At 32.4% G+C, this 21,032-nt stretch overlaps 1 protein-coding gene across 1 annotated transcript; it reads right to left on the bottom strand.

Moving 5' to 3' along the window:
- Window positions 1–11,498: 11,498 nt before the first annotated feature.
- On the bottom strand, window positions 11,499–18,319 carry LOC132606883 (uncharacterized). The gene is made up of 7 exons (XM_060320552.1): window positions 17,919–18,319; window positions 15,302–15,398; window positions 15,085–15,200; window positions 14,142–14,186; window positions 13,703–13,728; window positions 13,249–13,384; window positions 11,499–11,880 (listed from the first exon to the last, which is right to left on the bottom strand). Exons 1-7 carry the CDS (start codon window positions 18,280–18,282, stop codon window positions 11,768–11,770), a joined length of 897 nt encoding a protein of 298 aa, XP_060176535.1. The 5' UTR covers window positions 18,283–18,319; the 3' UTR covers window positions 11,499–11,767.
- Between the last annotated feature and the right edge of the window lie 2,713 nt (window positions 18,320–21,032).

Raw genomic sequence — 21,032 nt, 5'->3', positions numbered from 1 at the left:
GAGAAAAATTTCTCTACATCATATGTATGCCTCAATTTGCTCCTGAAGTAGCAATATCTTAAAAGAAATTCTAAGCTATCACAATTTGATATGCTTAAGGCCTGCACGTTCAGATGATTGTGTTCCATTTTTGAAGAATGAGAACTTTTGATATAAGCTATAAATATAGATCCATTCCCTGAAGTGAATGTGATAATATGTAGTAAAGCCTATAAATATAAACGTGCTTTTGATTGTGAAAATATCATGATCCATCTCCAGAAGAGGTAGAATAATTGAGAAGAAATATTCTGAATATTATATGCTTTTCTCCCGAAGTACTAAACTCATAATTTTGCTCCACGAGTAGCAAACTTTGAATTCTACTCCAGAAGTAGTAAGCCTATGTATTTTACTCCTGATGTAGTAAGGCTTTTAATTCTACTCCTGAAATAGTATAACTCTGAAATCTACTCCCGAAGTAGTAGAATTCAGAAATTTACTCCTGAATTAGTCAACCTTTAAACTTTACTCCCGAAGTAGTAAAACTTGAAAATTTACTCCTGAAGCAGTAAAACTCTGAAACTTTACTCCTGAAGCAGAAAGAATTACCAAAATATCTGAGAAATACTCTGAAGAATTACCAAAATATCTGAAGCAATGTCTTCTTGTGTTTGAGCAAAATAACGAGCTATTGATGAGCGTCGTATTTCAAGCACATTTAAATAATCAGGTTTCATTCCCCGAAGTGAATGAACAAATACCACAACTTATCTCCTCGAGGGATAAAATACAAGCAATGTAGATGTTATAGTTTGGTGGTATGAAATTCAGACATTGCTACACATACCTGTCGTACGTCGAAAATATTAAAGTATCATTTTAAGGCAAAAGGAAGCAGAGTAGAATGCTTTCTCCTATAACCACATTAATACATTATGGTTAGTTGTTATTGATTTCCTTGATGGAAATAACAATTAATGTATCTCTTTATGAAGGATTTAATTATTATGTGTTTGAGCTTAGATACAAAATACTCTGTTATGATGAACCTCCCTGAAGGAGATGTTTGCAATATTGAAGTTTAGAATTCAATGTTTATTTCGTGACACCAATAGTGTCGAAATTTGCTTTCATGGTACCAGAAGTATTTAAGAAATATTTGGTAATAAAAATTAATGATCAAAGGCTCCAGAAGAGCTAATTATTTATTTACAAGTATCATGACACTAGCAATGTCCAAATAATATCTGATTATGATAAATAAATTGAAGTCTCTTGAAGATGTTATATATGATAATACCATTCATCGTAGATCGTAATTGGTATGATCGGAACACTGTAATAGACCTGAAGTTTACTAACAATAAAAATGGTTATCATATTGAGACTACAAATGATCGGAATATTAAATATCTTCAAGTTACTATGGGTAAGAAATACACAAGTGAAATGTTACCCGAGCATGATGAGATCACATACCACGATAAACCAGAAGTTTATTGATATACAATTTCATGCAATAGTAAACCAGAAGTTTATTAAAAGAAATAGCACTCGTCATGGTAAACTTGAAGTTTATGGGTACAGATAATTTTATCAGTTGACAAGACCATTTTGATCGTCCTGAATTAAATCTGATGTGCTAATTGAGTATTAAAAACATATTGAAGAACTAGAAGATTCTTCAAGAATTTGTTTGTGTTGCTTGTTCTCATGATAAGTTGATTACACCAGCTAATGTTGGGACTGAATCCCCCAAAATTCTGAAAAATATAAAAGGTGAATGTGGGGATGTCTTAAATAGATGCATCTATGAGACAGTCACATATATGTTTATTGTCAACTGACAGTTTGACATTTACGAAGTTGCTTGCTCAAAATGATTGAGTTGGAAGCACAATTTTCAGAATATGTAATCAAGACAATCATCTTGATAATGCTGGTTTATATCTAAGTTGGTTTGGCATTAGATGCCTCCATAATACAGCTAAACCATTGCTTATGAGAACAGAGTTTCAGATGTTGGTCTGAGATATGATATATTGCATACAACAGCACTTGTAAGCTTCAGATCAATAAATTTTGATAAATTCACCCCTCATATTTGGTTCAGGGTCAGAAACTAGATATTTCCATCTTTTAGCATTTGATGTCTGGTACATGATTAATGGATATACCATGATGCACACAGATGGATTTTCCCAAAGAAAATGGGGACATATGTCACTAAAATAAGGGGGAGAGAATAAGCAGCTAAGAAATATGTTGTGAATTATCATCAGTATGATCCTCAGATAATTCAAGTCAAATGCTGGAAGCATTTGCTGACCCAAGTATTTCATATTTCATCTGCAAAATGCTCTTAATGTCCCTGAAGGACAAAGTCTACAACATGCATGGAGCATAGTATACCAATCGGTTCCAAATATAATAATCCTTGAAAAAAGGGAGGAGCAAATGATCATAATAAGGAGGCAAAGTGCTCTTGAAGAGCCGACGACATAACACTTCATGAAACCTTATGCGAGGTTCAAGTACCTGAAAATAATGAAGTGATGAGATTTCAGTAAGTTATATCGAATTGCGAACCGATACAAATGATATATCGTCGACGATATCTTTGATACTATATAGCGCGCAATATAGTATAAGGTTGTGAGGATTAGAATTCTACGTCTCTTAAAGCATGTTGATGTAGAAATAATTAGCAAGTGAAATGATGCATCTTGGTAAGCGATTGGACCTGTAGTCCAAACATCAGAAGATGTCACAATTTATACTGATGGAAGTTGTCACAGCCTATATGGCTTACTTGACAAAATTTATATGAAAATTTCTGAAGGATTCAAAATGCCTGAAGCATATACAAATTCTTGGGAAACTTGTTTATAATACTTAAATGGATTAAATGAATCAAGGTTGATGTACTGAAATTGCCTTAATATATATTCATTGACGAATGGTACAAATATACTATGTTTACCCTCATCTCTTTGTGATAGTCAGAATCTTTCATATGAATATTGTTGGATCTCTTGAAGAGTTTACAAAAGCAGTACATTATCTGCTGAAAGAATTTGAGATGAAAGATCTGGGAAAAACAAAACTTTGTCTTGGTTTGCAGATTGAACATTTGACAGATGGGATCTTTATCCATCAACCTGATTATACCGAAAAGGTTTTCAAACGATTTTACATGGACAATGCGCATCCTTTAAGTACTCCAATGGTTGTTCGCTCACTTGAAGTGAGTAAAGATCCGTTCCGACCTCAAGAAGAAAATGAAGAGCTTCTTGGTCCTGAAGTACCATATCTTAGTGCAATTGGTGCACTTATGTATCTTGCTAACGCTACAAGACCTGACATAGCGTTCTCTGTTAATTTGCTAGCAAGATATAGCTCTTCTCTTACACGAAGACATTGGAACGGAGTTAAGCATATATTGCGATATCTGAAGGGAACTAGCGATATGGGTCTGTTTTATACTAACAAAGGTAGTACAGATCTTGTTGGTTATGCAGATGCAGGTTATTTATCTGATCCACATAAAGCTCGATCTCAAACAGGCTATCTGTTTACATGCGAAGGTACTGCTATATCATGGCGATCGACAAAGCAGTCCATTGTTGCTACTTCTTCAAATCATGCTGAGATAATCGTTATTCATGAAGCAAGTAGAGAATGTGTGTGGTTGAGATCAGTGATACATTTCATCAGAGAAAGATGTGGCTTGAAGTGTGATACAAAAAATACCCACAGTATTATATGAAGATAATGTTGTATGCATAGCTCAATTAAAAGGAGGTTTCATAAAAGGAGATAGAACGAAGCACATTTCACCAAAGTTATTTTTCACACATGATCTCCAGAAGAATGGTGATATTGATGTGCAACAAATCCGTTCAAGTGACAATCCTGCAGATTTGTTCACCAAATCTTTACCAACTTCAACTCTTGAGAAGATGATATTCAAGATTGGAATGGGAAGACTCCGACATCTGAATTTTGGTCTTCGTCAGGGGGAGTGAAATACGTGTTGTACTCTTTTTCCCTTAACCAAGGTTTTCCCTCTTTTTCCTACATTAGGACTTTTTCCCACGGGGTTTTTTCCTAATAAGGTTTTAACAATGCACATCATCTATGGACATCCAAGGGGAATGTTATGAAATATTAAATATGGATGTCCACCACTCTAGAAATAAATTTCCACTTCCACTACACAAATATAATGCCTCTTCCATTATCTTCCACCATTTTAATGGTTCTTCCATTATCTCATATTTTGAATGACATGTTTATTGTTACCCTTTTGTATGCCTCTATGCACCACTATAAATAGAGGCATAGGGATTCATATTGTATATACTTGAACAACACTTGAAATATATTGGGATGAATAAGAAAGCTCTCATCTCTTGTCTCTCTTTATCTCTTTATTATTCTTGCTTCATCTTTTGATATATTGTACTAACTCTTTAGAATGATTTTATAACACGCATAAAATAGTACACTGATTGTTTGGAGATGAAAAAAATAAATCTGCGCATAAGTAATGCAATGTTTAGTTGGACAATTACCAAAAAAATGTTTACAAAAAAAAACTATTCTCTTCATAGTTATTATATGCAATATTTGTTTGCTATTATCACTTCATTAAGTTATACGAGAATCTATATTTGGTTGTTGTTATCGCTCCATTAAGTTATACGAGAATCAATATATTACTTTATGCAGGATCAAATGTGAAATAAAATGCATGTACTAGTAATACAGGGGGATGATAACAAATGGACTTTGAGTCTAACTCAACATCCCAAAAACTAAATGGACCTTGAGTCTAACTCAACGTCCCAAAAACTAACTCATGAAGAGATGATTAACTAACACCATATAAGGAGACTAAATACCAAGCTGCAATCGAAAATCAATAGTCCTGTACGCTTAGACCTGGCAATTGGAGAGTGGACAACATTGTATGGAGACCCAACATCGGAAAAATTAAGAAATTAGATGGATCCGGCTTTGATACAATGATAATAAATAAACATTGGGCATAACTCAATTCTCAAAAACTAGCTCATGAGATAAAAATTGTCCAAGACATATTATAAGGAGATCTAAATCCTCCATCCACAGCCGCTATGAGAAACTCAACAGATCAAAATAGTTAAACCCAAAAGTATATATCCTTGAAATAAATTATCATAACATAACATTTCTTGTATTATTATTCACTGCATATCAATCCCTACTTAATATTCATGACATAGCATTGTCTTTATTATTATTAAACATTAATACCTTTATACTTGTATAATTAGTATGTGATGAATGGGTCGACCCCTAATTAAAGTGCACTAGATGGCAGGCCGTTGCTGTTCCTTTAACAGTAGTACTTCTTGATACTATAACGTACGAACATGCATTTTATGAACGAGCGATGTGCATTTTTAAATTATGAAAAATCTGCACTAGATTTGTTTCCATCTATTCTCTGAGGCTAATTTTTTATCAGTGATGATCTACCGAAATTTTTAATTTTGGACCCCACAGATGGAAAAAATATATATATGATAAGATAGGAAACATGAAATGAGATAAGTTTCTTGGGCAAAGTGCAATACCCATCTCCCACTTATTATTGTTGTATAATTCATAAGTTAAGAAGAAATAAAAGAGGAGTGGGAAGTGGGGGCTTGAAATCTTGAATTGAGTCATGTTCCTCTAAAGTTTCAGGTTTATTGATCAAGAAAATAAATTAACAAAGCAGGTCGGCCAAAATTTGGGTGCGTGAACAAAGTCTGATAATAAAAATTAAAATAAATAAATAAGTTGTATATAATAAGATGTCAGGATACTTTTAATAGCGTAAAATCTTTTAAAAAAAATCATGCGAACTTGATTCAAAATAAATCATATTACACCATATTACGAGTGTCTCTAAATTAACTTAGCCAAACGGCTAATGCGCACCCGAAGAAAAAACTAATTTTATTGGAAGGATGATTAATTAATAATAATCATCCAATTAATTAGAGCACTAGATTATAATTGGCTGAGTGGTGCTGACAGTAGCAATTTCCATGTTGAAAGATTAAGATTGAACCAAACTTTCATTATCATTTGACTTTTTAACTACTTACACTTGTAATTTATTATTTAATATTCATTTTTTTATGCCATCTTTTCCTCTTTAATTTAGCGTAGAACAAGTGAACAACCCATTAAGCACTGAAAGTGCGTTCTGCCGTACAGTAGTAATCTTTAGACTTTATGTAAAGGCACCTCACTTTTTCTGACACTCAAATACCATATTTTAGTTTATATGCGTATTTGGGACTTTTGTTATGTGCGTACATTTTTTTTTTAAAGCAAGTGTGCATGGAAACAGTATGTTAATGGAGAAAGAGAAAAATACTGGATTCGCAAGCTGCAATATTTGCATTTATCCGACGTAAAAAAACAGTTAATTATTGGATGTACCTGCAGCTTCCTGCTTCTGTTTTTTTTTTTTTTTAATTATTTTAATTTTGTTGCCAGTGATCACAGTAAAAAAAGGAAGAAGACATCACCTGTTTTGAAAATGCAAAGTTGATTTTAGAAGAGTTTGAGAGCTTGTTGTAATTGAAGGTTTCCCAAAATTAGTCCTCATTAATATCGCATCAAAACGGGGTTTACTGGCTTTTTCTTTCTTTTTTTTTTTTTTTCAATCAACTTCTAAATTGAGACTTCAGGTTTTAGACATATTCAAACAATATTTGAGATTTGTTAAATAGGAGGAGGTATTACATTTAAAAAAAAAATAGAGGACAAAGGGGAGCTTGATCTTAGCTCTGGAAACATTGTAAGCAAGTAAAGAATATTGGTCATGTATTATAAAAATAATCAAATGATTAATATTGCATGGTATCTGTCTTGCTACCTACAGGCATGATATTCTTATAACATACCACAAGAATGTGATGTTTTAATCAAGGAAACCTTGGTAGTTACATGTGGGAAGTTTCTTGGAAATTCCACTAATAATATATATCAGATCTAGTTTTTATTTCTACTAGTCTCTATAAACGTGCTTCGCGCGTTATTCCCTGACAATCTAGATCATCGTAAAAATTATTAGATAATAATATTTGTAATTAGATAAATTTAATTTATTAAGTATAAACATGTTATTATTGCATAAAATTGTATCTATGTCTTTGAAAATAGTGTTATTGGTATATTTATTTTTCTTCTTCTCCCCCCCCCCCCCCCCCCCAACCCCCAACCCCAATGAAAACTTAGAAAATCCAATATTAGGAATTAAGTGACTCAACATTTATTTATTGTCATTTACATAAAAACATAACCTTGTTGAAAATCGTTACTAAACAAAATTAATTTATAAGAATGACAATTAGTTTTCAGAATATTTAGTTATTTATTTAAAAAAAAATAAGTTGTCCTGACGTCATGTTAATTTTCACAATGAAATTTTTACGCGAAGAAACGATTTCAACAACAAAAAAAAAATTGTCACTTGCATAAAATAATCAATCAACTTTGTGATGACTATTTAAGATCTTTCGAGAAGTTTGTTGAATTTTTTTATCTTCTTTTTGAAGCAGTCTCATAGCTTAAAAATTAATGTTCTCTATAGAGTTTACGACGGGGAATTTGGAATAATGATTTTTTTATAGAAGTGTTTCGCTTGAATATCATTTAAATTAGAAATACAATTCAAATAGAAAAAGAAAAGGATATCAATTACTCAAATTACTATGAAGAATTGGTAATTTTAAAAACATAAAGAAATAGGATTAGAACTTAAGTTCCTAGTGTTAGTAGGATAATACTCCTCACGTTTCTAGGATAATGCTCCTCACGTTTCTTTTAGGTTTTTAGGGATATATGATTATAGCCTATTAAGGGTATAAAAGTCGTTCAATATTTGAAGGATATTTTGGTCAACCAACATTTATATTTATGCTTTTAAAATAACTAGTTTTTATGAACGTACTTCGCACGTTAATTCATGTCAATCATAGCAAATGTTAGGTATTATTGTTTAAAATTACATACGTACTATTTATTTCATGAGGTACAAAAATATTATTTGGTTGTAGCCAGTTAATACTTCTCAAACGTGCAGTTGCGCGTTATTCCCAATTAATCTCAATCATACTAAAAAATTATTAGATAACATTATTTATAATTATATAAATTTATTTTGTGAGTTACAAAAATGTTAGTATAGTATATGATTTAGGATATACTTCGCTGAAATTGATGTTCTCAGTATTTATTTTTTTCTTCTTTTTCCCCATATAGAAAACATGTCACGACTAAGATAATACAATATTAGAGAACAAGTGACCATATATTTGTTTATTGTCATTTACAAATACAAAGGTGTTGAAAATCATTACTAAACAAAATTACATTACAAGAATATCAATCAAATTTAAAAATATTTAGTTAATAACTTAAAAATAAAGTGATCACTAAAATAAGGTATAATAATATTTTCTATTAAAAATTCAAGTAATACATAAAAAAATACATCCAACCAATCCATAAATAAATATAAATATCAATTCAAGAATTAGCACCTCATGAAAAATAAGTTAACATAATTAATAAACCACAAAAAATAGATATAGGGAAAAGAAACTCATACCATATCCTACAAAATGCAGATTATCAAATTTGTAAAATAACTAAACAAACAAAAATTGATCTGCTAGTAGTCTCTATATATGTTTTACGAATTGCGTACCTAAAATATAACCCTTCAACTGCAATTTTTTTCTCTCGTTGATTTCCAAATATTTAAGAACTCCCTTCTGTCTCTTTTAACCTATTAAAAATAGAAACTTAAATAATTAGTTCCTTAAACGTACCTTAATTTCTCCAAAAGGAGTAATTAATTTAATGATATTTTATTATTAATTGAATTCAAAGTCTCAAATATTGGATAAAATATTTAAGATTATAATTTTATTCAACGTTTACGTTACTCATTGTCTTGAAATTAATAAGTTACTTTAGTTTAACGACTCTTATTCTATCTTTTCAGACCACACATATAAAGTAATCTAAAAATACCTAACCTATCAAATTATGGTCTAATAATTACCTAATCATTTTATTTGTTAGACTTCAAATTCTAACCTGCACAAATAACTTTCAATCACACACTTACTCCAAGGAAAATAAGGATATATGTTTGATACTTCCTAATTTGAATGTGATAGCAACTCTTTAACTTATTTGATTCGAAATCGAAAATTAGAAGTAGTATTTGTTTTAAACTCTAGTTTTAGTTGTGACACTTTTTATATTTACCAAAATAGTCAATAGAAATATAGTAGAATTAGACTAAAAGGGTATAAACGTCGTTTAATATTTAAAGGCTATTTTGGTCTACCAACATTTATATTCATGCTATTAAAATAATTATAAACGTGCAGTTGCACATTATTTCAAGTCAATCTCAACCATATTAAAATATATTAGATAATATTATTAGTAATTATATATATTTAGTTAATGAGTTGCAAAAATATTACTATAGTATAGGATTGTATCTACTTCTTTGAAATTGATGTTGCCGACATTTACCTTTTTCTTCTTTTTACTCGTATAGAAAACATGTTACAACTAAAATAATTCAATATTAAAGATTAAGTAACCATAAAGCCGACACGTGGCAATCACTATCTAGAGATTAATTAAAATTAGATAATTCACTTGTCTGTGACCTTATTTTATAAATTCAATTGTTAATCTTTAATCTAGATTTTAGGTTAAACATTCCGATAATATTTGCCATAAAAAACTAAATACAAATATTTCTAATCTTACATTATCTTTTAACCTGGTGAATATCAAGGACATGAGATATATCAAAGTTCTTAATTATGACCCCCCCCCCCCCCCCCCCCAAAAAAAAAAAGGAAAGAAAAGACTCCTAACGTCAATTCTTCATTGACATATTTAATAAACTATTTTGTCTTTAATTGAAGTGACATGGTATAGGACTACTATCCTACCTATTATGTTCTAGCATATTTATTTGCTAATCATTCTCAACATGCTAGTCTCGGACCCTATCTCTATATTTTAACTTGGACTCTATAAATGAAATATTTTTACTTTTTTGTTCATTAACGTGATAGAGATAATTTAATTAATAAAGAGTATAAAGATCAACCAACATTATTATTCGTTTTACTCAATCAAAGTAGTAGTAGTAGTTGTAGTACCCAGTTTTGATATACCCACTTTTGAATATATACATCATAGGGGGTGTAATAGGAATTGCATAATATAGGAGGTGTAAGTGTTTAATTTTAAAATACAGGGGATACGGAACTGAGTCATGTTACATTGGTGTTTAATAGTGTAATTAGTCCTTACATTTTCAGCTTTGAAAATTTGAAGAAACTAATAAAATTGTTTGGCTCCTTCGTTTTCTAAATCAATTCATACAATAGGATCATATCACATTAAAATGTACAGTTCAAATTGAAAAAGGATGGGAAATCAATTTTTCAGTCTACTATCATCTTTGATGTCCATAAACAAATAGGATTATATCCTATATCATGCACGTTGGAAGTAAAAGTTGAAGGATCCTATAGGCGGTGTTTGATTAAGATTAGAAGTTTATGTGAATTCATATTAGCAGAAGTTATTAAATTTACAATTTTATCCATTATAGAATTATTTTATTAAGACTCAATTTATCTTTAAAAGATATAAAAGTCGTTCAATATTTGAATGATATTTCGATCTACCAACATTTATAATCATGCTTTTAAAATAATAGAGATATAAATAGATGTTTTTTACTATGCCATATGTTTTTTGGCACTAGGAGTAGCATTGTAGAATAACCACATGCAAGTGGGGCATAATCACCATATTATTGGACTAACAAGCAACATCTTGTCCCTCGAGGTTGAGTAATAGAAACTCTACCTCCTCGAGGTTGATTAATAGAAACTCTACCTTATTTTCAGAATTAATTGACATGCCCTCACACTCGAGCAAATTCAGATTAGCTCCAAAAAAGAAAGTTTGAAACCATTTTGATGTTTCTTTCCAAGTATATGAACTTCAAAAATTCAGCAAATTTGATTTATATATATGTAAGGCAATAAAAGGAACTAGGGATGATTGTTTGATTTGAGGTTCGAAATTAGGCTTTGCAGGTCCCAGCTTCAAACATTTTGGACTAAAAATTTTCTAACTTCAGCGAATGTGAAGTTAAGCCTAACTTCAGACTCAAATATCTAAAGATCGGAAAGATTAACTAGGGATGTAGAGCACATGAAGTTTGGGGCCTACCGCCAAAAGCCCCACGGGGAAATCACAACATTATATTGCAGGCAGGGCTCAGTTCTAGCAATGATTTGATTGGACTCGTGCACTTCCACTGCACGTGCATTTTCTGGGTTTCCTTATCTGGCCACAATATCTTTCAATACTCAACTATTTTCTTCCAGTTCTAAAAAAAGCTTTAAAAAGAATTGTCGGAGAAAACCAATAGTATATCTTCTTTTTGACAAGAGATTAAAAACCCTATTTGGAATAGAATTTACAATGATCACAATTGCAAGTTCACCAATCAATGCAGGACTTAGCGCAAAACGAGTAGCATAGGTTTCAACTCTTTCCTGCTTCATCAACAGAACCTGCATTGTGTCATTATAGGAGAAACTAAATCTGGGCCAGAGTTGCTTCCCGTGCTTACCATACACAAATACAAAATCCTAATTGTCAGGTCACAGAAAGATATTCAAGATTGTCCTTGGGCCTGCTTCTCTCCAGCTGAGTCTCCATTGGCTGCCAAGCCTCTGATTTTTACATCATAAAAGACTTCCTCAACTTTCCTCAGGTCATATTTCATTCCTGCACAAAACACCAAGAGTATGTAAGACTTACTTCAGCAGAAAAACATGAATCAAAAAGTAAAATAGAAGCGTTAAATTTTTTTTTTTTTTTTTAAATTGGTAACTGAGAGAAGCGTTAAAATTTAGATATGAAGTTTCACTAAAATAAGGAACCCGTTGAATATAACTCTTTGATTCAAAATAAGAAATCCAAGAATATTTGAATTTAGGGAAACCCAGAGGAAAAGGAAATATAGAAGAAGTTATGAAAACTTGCATAGAGAAAAAATGCACCCTTCTTAAAAATACAGTTAGTGTGCATAGTGTTCTAACTTACGTAACTTTCTTGCCTTACAGAAGTTTCAACAGAAGGTAGGAGAATTCGGTAGTCCTAAGCCAGGAAAAAAAAAAACAATGCAGATCAAAACCTTCCACACCCACGGGCCGCAACACCCACCCACTCCCCCCCTCTTCCTCCTTGCATTTTTGGCAGGCAAGATTAGATCTCATTCAAACAAGCATCAACATTATCTCTTCCTCCTTGCCTTCTCCCTGATGGGGTAATTTTAATGTCTAATGGTTTGTTGAGATCAATTTGTACAAGATATTGACTAGCAAAGAATGGTGAAATTTTTTTAAATGCATGACCAATTCCCATTGCTTAAAAGGAGATATTGACCATCAAAGAAAGGTGATAAGAAATTCCTCAATGCCTGACTATTTTCTCCCCAGCAACCTAATCAAACTAATATTCTGAATAGACCAGGCCTAGTTCTAACATGCATTCACACACTGGTTTATTGTGGAAAATATTTTTTTTGGGAGTGAAGATGATCAGTCTAGCTTCAATGCTATTAACTAATTACCTTCTTCAGAAAAACAGTCGAAAATCCACCATAACAAAATTAGTTTATTGCTCAAGCTGGAGAAGTTGGACTGACTGGCTTGCAAAATAATGCATATTTCTTTAATCACTTTATTTGGTTAGTAGAAAAAATATACACAATTTAAGCATGTCGGACAATTTGTCTGATATTCTTTTCTTTTTGATAAAGATTTGCCTGATATTCTTTTCTTCTTCGAACCAGCAGTACTTTTATTTTAATCATCCTCTTCCCCCGTTTTGTCCTAAAGCTTTGATTTAAACTAGAATCTAGATAACCTCTATTTTTTCTCACATTTCTCCAAGCGCTCAAACAAGGACAGATTTCACTTTTTTTAGAGTTAATAATCTTTTCCTTCGTATTTCTTTTCACGCATTACAAGAGCAAATTTCAACTAAAGATACCTTGAAATCTTAGTGATCTAATTATGCAATTTATAAGGATCTTTTCTATAAGACAAGGAGACAAAGGATAATCTAATTCATATGGAATTGAAAGCTCACCGTCAAACTTTTTGCGCAAGAAATCATTTCTGAGATTAAGCATGCGAAATGCTGCATGAAGATCTGTCAAGAACTTCAAAACCTTACTTGGGCAATCATAATCCCCAGCTGTCACTTGGTTCACCACATATCTAGGCTGCAACACAATTACCACATGATTCATCAATCCAGTAGCATATATTGCCAATAGCCTTGGCTAATTAGAGTGGCTAAGACACCATTGCTTGAAAGTTTTGCAATTCATAGCATTATCACATATTCACAGATAACCAGAGGTAACTACCAGAATGCTTTAAATTCACCGATTAGCACATGAGAAGGAAGAACTAAGACAACCTTAAACATAATATACGAGGAGCTTTGTGTCAAAACCAAGACAGGGAGCTACCAAGATTAACTTAGTTGTATAAAACAGAAAAAGAAATATATTCTGGGTGCTAGCTATCGTGCTTACCAACTCATTGGACATGAAACAAATACCTGCCAGAATAAAAGAAGTATTAGCACCTCCAAAAATATTGAATCAAACAATACAACAAAGTTACAATGCCTTAAACTCGCTTTCAATGCATATACATGAAGATTAGGTGGCATTTTGCAAACATGGAAGGCATGAAAGATGCCTCCGACCTGGCAAGCAAAAAATCCTTTAAAAGCGAGTTCCAGGCTTTCACATATAAGCTTCTGATCTGGAAACAACACTGACTGCATATGCATAATGAATTCCTTAAAAATGTGGCAGACTAGAACCTCAAACCAGCAGAACCAAGAAATCACCCACACTTATAATTATCCTTGAAATATTTACAAAATAATAACAGCAAGTTTACCCATCAAAAAAGAATAACAGCGAGTTTTATACCAAGGATTTACAGAAATATAGGGTCACTCACCAATAAGATAGTCATCAACATCAAGTCCAAATTCTGTTGGTGTCACTGCAAAGTAGACAAGTACGGAAAGTTAAAAACTTCAGACATTCTCTAATCCAACCAAAATAAACACATATATCAAAACTTCAGACATATATCAACAAGCATGCAAGAATTTTTCTGCAAAAATAGCCAATTTAAGAGATTATTCTTGCCTTAAGTTTTCAATTGGCTTCTGCTTTTAAAAGGTTGACACTCCCTCATTACTAATTAGCATTTGCTGTCAGAAAATTCAAAATACTGGTTCTGATCAATCCCCAAAAAGAAAGGTGATAATTGTCCAAGAAACGGTAGAAGGTGCAAAGAGAGGCAATACCAAGCATTACAGCGAGGGTGAGTGAGCACTGATCTCCCTGCTTCCAACCATAATTTGGAGGAAATGTGGAATTAAGACAGCATGTACACGACAAAGATCAAGGAATGAACTCATAAAAACCCATTCACCACAAAAGGTACGAAATTATTAGCTTATGAAGGGCAGCTAAGAACGGGCCTCTAACCTGCTTTTTCCCCATTGAGAGTTAGTTGAAATTTCCTCATCAACATTCACTATTTAAACTCTAAATGTTCACAGATATACTATTTAAATTCAAATGTAATTGGTTAAGAAAGTAAATTGTAAGATAGGGAAAGATAAGGGAAATATGAAGCTTCCTTCGAGGGCCATGGGGTAAAAGAAACAGTATTGGCAATTCAAATGGAAAATTGGCACTGCAAATATGAGGGGAACAGCTAAACATCACATATACACCAAAAAAAAAAAAAAATGACTGCTGCACCCGAGACAACTAATGTAGAGTATTAAATAATTGTTATACCAAAAAAAACTTATGCATTTTGCCCTAGAAAATATCCAAGGACTTCTTGGGAAAAGGAAATATTGTAAACAGAGAAGAAAACTTACAGCCAAGTTTCTCCTCAACTTCACTGTGCAGAACAAGAGCCCCTGTTTCTAACCAATGCATAAAAGCAAGCAATGATACCACAGTTTGGGTTTCACTCTTCCAATCACCGTGATACCTAATACACCAAAAATGGACAATTACAATGGCCGAAAGGCAACCACAAAATCACCTCATTTTGAGGAACTAAGAAAAGACGGTAATTCAAGTATCACTCACCGGTAATACTGACCAGGGCATTCACGCACAATTTCTGAAAGCCGACTGTAATGTTCCTTCAGCACTCCAATCTGAGCCTTAGCCTTCTCTATAACCTCTATTGCATCATAGAGAACGGAACAATATTAGTCTATGTCACATGTCAGAAAAATTTATGCTAATGTTAACTACCGCAAGAAAACTGATAAAGTTGCCTGGGCCTTTTATTTAAATTTCCTTTTCATGACCTAGTATAATCTTCCCCATAAGTCAATTAATGCAATTATCCTTAACTGTATGATTTGAAATTATCACAGAAAGTTTTGAAGAGTAGAGCACTTGTTTAGTAAAATTTCTAAAGAAGTTGACAAGCTTCTGAGTCAAAACAATCATTTCCATGAAAAATAAAGGATGGGAATTACTTTATGCACAATCAAGTGAAACTGCTTGAAAAGTTTTTCATGTCCAACAGACATACACCAGCAACTTTAAAGATTAAAGTTGATTTTAGCTGATGCACATTATGGAGTACCAAAGTGCATGTACTTTCTTTTCTTCTTTTATAACCGAGAAATCTCCGATAGTCAGTGGCGCGTGGGACGAAACTCAGCCCGCCCCTCTAACCCTGTCCACTTAAATACCAAAATTTTTTACTGCAGCAGGGTTTGAACTCGTGACGTGCAGCTACCCACACATCACGGGCTGCAGTCATACCATTAGACCAAAGTCATGGGGCCCACACGGCAGATACTTTTCTCTTATTCTTACTGTACAGTTTGATTTTTTTTTTCAGAAAGAAATATCATTTATCTCTCGATAACTACTATACAGTTTGATTGCCAAGGACTGAAAAGTACTATAATTGTTCACTACTGATAAAATTTATGATGAATATTAATAATCACTTGGCTATATTACAAATTGATTGGCTTTACGCATGCTAAGTAAAGAGAAAAAGCATTTCCTTTCATTGATTCAGTTCTAATTCCTACAATCTTAAGAATGGATGTTCTGTACTGCTTTAGAGTTTAGGGGTCCTTTTTTCCCCTGTACCGCTCGAGGGGTCATAGAATCATAGTTAGTTGGTAAATAAGAAGGCGGATAAGAACAATCTCACATTTGGTAGCTTTCTTCTTCTTCTTTTGGGGATCCTACAACTACATATCAGTGTTGGGGTGATTATGGAGGCTTGAACCATAGTCATGCCATAATGACCTTTTCTCCTTCACCAACTTCGGCCCTATTATTCTGCCACTTTCCTGCAATGCCTCACCAACTTGCATTTTTTGTTTATATTGTTGTTTTCCCCTTCTCTCTTAAAGGTCAAACTACTGTTCCTGGTCCTGGTCACTACCCAGTGTAATCCCACAATAGTGGGGTCTGGGGAGGGTAAGATGTACGCAGCCTTACCCCTACCTGGGTAGGGAGGCTGTTTCCGATTGACCCTCGGCAACCCTCCTCCTTTATCCGGGCTTGGGACCGGCAATGTGATCAAGCTCACACAGGTCAAACTACTGTTATCTTTTAAAAACAAATTTGGCTTTGTTAACTGATGAAGATGATATTGCTGATGAAAACCTAATGGTCAAAAAGATTTGCTTCATTTATTAATTCAAGCATGAACTTGCATTAAGGACACACTAAGACTAAAAGTTAACATTGTTGCAACCCTTATATGAGCATGCTAAGCAGGTAGCCATAGAAGTAAATTATTTTACATGAGATTTTATCTCAGCTCTTTCAAATGGTTTGAGTCCAAAATTTCTAAAATAGTGTGATACCTTCAATCTTTTAAATGTAAAGTTAGGTTAATTAACTAATTGGGTAGTCATATTCTTTCGGAAGAAATGAGACTAGTAAAAATAAAGCATTGATTAGAATTGCCTCTTAACTCTCGACTTATGTTCTACATGCCTCGCCTCACCAACAACATCACTCACTGTGTGAAAAAGGAAAATTACTCAGACCTTTACAAGCTTTCAGATAAATATTTCAATTTTCGCCTGCTCTTGATGTCCGTGATACAAATACACCCCAAACTAAAAGTATCTTAGTCATACATAAGCACAGATAATCTTAAAGCAAAGGAAATGAAGCACAAACATTTACAGCACAACTCAAGAACACATTCTCTATGTAAAGGCAGGAAAAGAGAAAAATGATACTCCCTCCATCCCAATTTATGTCACACTCTTTCCTTTTCAGCAGTCCCAGAAAGAATGACACCTTTATATATTTAGTAATAACAATTTAACTTTAAACTTTCCATTTTACCCTTAATTAAATGATTTATAGGCGCACAGATATATATGCCTTATTTTAGACCACGAGTTTCAAAAGTCTTCAATATATTCTTAAACTTCACATAAATTGAGATAGAGGGAGTACTACTCTCCAATTTTACTGGACACCGAGCTTAAAATTTACATAAAAAAATGTGATGTCATTTAGAGCTAGAATCATTCTTATAGTTTTTTCCCATGGCTTTTTATACCGGAACACAACCCCTCCCAAGACTCCACTTGTGGGATTACACTGGGTATGTCATTATCGCTAGAATTGCATTTAACATTTCAAAAACGCATAGATAGACACATAAATTAGACCGGACGGAGTACTAATGTTGATTGTTGAATACCAGGAACAGGGCGAGACTGATGAACAAGAAGAAGGCTAGCATAAATGGTCCTCGTAATTGATTCAATCTCCGTAGCCACTGCTCTTATTCTCTCCCTTAAATTCCCCGACTCCTCCAAGTGTTGCCGAAATTCCTCAAACTGTTTCTCCAATTTATCGGACATTGTAGTAATGGAAGGAAATGTAGAGTGACAACCAGATTTACTACAGAGTGAAGAAGAACTTGATGGTAAGGTTGGGTTGGAATTATTGGTAATGGAGAAATTTTGGGTGGAAATGACAAGGAGAGGAAAGTAGGGTTTAGGGTTTAACAAGTAATAATGAGAGAAAACACTAGTACAAGTATTCCGAAATGCCGATATCATGTTTACAAGTTTTTTCGATTGCTCTCCTTGAAATTCTATGGCTCGGCCAATATAGTTTTTCCAAAAAAAAAAAAAAAATGAATTTTTATTTAAATGAATTACTGGAAAACATATTTATTAAAAACTGCTAATAATAATAACGGAAAAGGTCCAAAAATACCCCTGAACTATTAAAAAAGGCTCATAAATACCCTCCTTCCACCTTTTGGTCTAAAAATACCCTTCCATCCACCTTTTAGGTCTAAAAATACCCTTAAGGTTTGTTTTTGGCTCAAATATACCCCTCAAACTAACAAGTTAAAATTAACTCTTTTAAAAAGCCAAATGGCAATTTGTAATTGGTCAATAATAAAATTCCGTAATTTAAAAAAAAAATCCAAATTTTAAAAAAAAATTGCCAATAATAAATTTCCAGTAATTTAAAATTCCAGATTTAAAAAAAAAATTGTCAATAATAAAATTCCGTAATTTACATATTTTTTAAAAAACAAATTGTGTGGAAACTTAAAAATTAAAAACTAAAAAAATTAAAAATATGAACGAAACTGTTTTTTTTTTTTTTTGTATTTTGTGAATTAATCAACGAAATATGTTTTTTTTTTGCATTTCGTGAATAAAAAAACGAAATAGGAAATTATAATTTTTTTTGCATTTCGTGTATTAAAAAACGAAATAGGATAAAAAATAATTATTTTCGTTCATATAAAAACGAAATTGGAAAATTGGACAAAATATATTTTCCAATTTTGTTTTTATATGAACAAAATTAATTTTTTTATCCTATTTCATTTTTCAATACACGAAATGCAAAAAAAAATTATAATTTCCTATTTCGTTTTTTTATTCACGAAATGCAAAAAAAAAACATATTTCGTTGATTAATTCACAAAATGCAAAAAAAAAATCAGTTTTGTTCATATTTTTTAATTTTTAAATTAAATAATATATGTGTCCAATCACAAAATGCCATTTGGCTTTTTAAAAGAGTTAACTTTAACTTTGTTAGTTTGAGGGGTATATTTGAGCCAAAAACAAACCTTAAGGGTATTTTTAGACCAAAAGGTGGAAGGAGGGTATTTATGAGCCTTTTTCAATAGTTCAGGGGTATTTTTGGACCTTTTCCGTAATAATAATAATAATAATAATAGATAACATTCTTGAATTGATAAAAACATAATATTTTACGTCACTCTGAAACAACATTTCACTATAATAGGTAAAAAGAATTATCGATTTTTATGTTACATTTATCCTTTCATCATTGCACCCATTTTTTTTTTATAACATGGGAATCCACGGCCGCTACCCTTCGGGTGCACACAGGGTAAACTCAGCTCTTGTGCAATAACTCGCAAACCCCAAGAGATAACCAGCGCTAGGCAAGCCCTATGCGACAAGCTCGACCCAGAAGACAAATCCACTGCTGTCGTAGGCAGGGGATTTCGAACCTGAGACCTCTATTATGAAAGTCTCATGCTCAACCAACTGAGCTACCCTTGCGGGTCCTTTTTTTTTCTTTTTACCATAACAACAATAACACTATCATTATAATAATATGTTCTTTATAAAAATTACGACCTATAACAATCTTACTCAAATAGCTATATAGTTATTATTTTATAATAATCAAAAAGTAATTTAATAATTATTATAATATGTTTTACTAACCTTGATACGATTTGGTAAGTTCAACGGGAATTTAGAGAGTCAAAAGTTATTATGAACTTGGACGGTTTCAGGAGAGGTAGAGGTAGGCCGAAGAAGTATCGGTAAAGGTGATTAGATAGGAGATGTCGCAGTTCCAGCTTGTAGATGACACGACCATAGATAGGAAGTTATAAAAGACACGGATTAGGATAGAGAGTTAGTAGGTAGTTGAGCGTTGTCACGTGTATTCGTGCATACTAGTAGTAATAGTATTATTTTTATAGTTTCTTGTCATTTGATTTATGTTATTATCTGTTGTTTTTTGTACTTCGATTATTATATTCATTTGTGGTAGTTACTGCTCATTTTTATTCAAACTGCTCCATTATGTTTATACAGTATTTTGTCATGGCTTATTCACTCTTGTTATTGTTTTTTCATACTGCTTTGAATTGTTTGTTCTTGTGCCGAGGTCTACCGGAGATAGCTTTTCTACCTTCCACGATAGGGTAGGTCTGCGTACACTCTACACTCCTCAGACCCCACTTAGTGAAATTTTACTGGGTTTGTTGTTGTTGTAAAAGATAAAGTTGGGGGCTTTATGTATTCCTTCATTTTTTCATATATTCCATCTTATGTTAATTCAACCAATTGTTGGGCACTTTTTATTTATAACAGCCAAAATATAAAACATATTAAATGTTGTTATTGATGTGTAGCAATTAATTTCTTTAATGAAAAAAGAAAACAGTTTGAACAAATAAATCTATATATAATATAAAACTAGGCATAAACAATCCTATGTGGCACCTCTCTATGACCACCATTTCTATTTATCTTTTTTTCTCATTTTTTTGAATTTTTTTACCTTATTTGATGTCCAAAGAATCTGGAAAAAAATAATTTAAATCCCCCTTCTTTATGTCATTCATTATTTAACATTAAATTCCATACACACGTTCTATACCCTGGTGACTTTTTCCCATCATTCTTTCAATTCTCTTTGTCCTATTCATTCATTTATTACATGCTACATCAATTACACATTACTCTTTCTTAATTATTCCTAAAGAAACTGAAAGCAGACAATTATGAAGTGTTTT

This window comes from Lycium barbarum, chromosome 8 (assembly GCF_019175385.1).
Source record: "Lycium barbarum isolate Lr01 chromosome 8, ASM1917538v2, whole genome shotgun sequence".
NCBI lineage: Eukaryota > Viridiplantae > Streptophyta > Magnoliopsida > Solanales > Solanaceae > Lycium > Lycium barbarum.
This window is presented reverse-complemented; position numbering and strand designations above follow the sequence as displayed.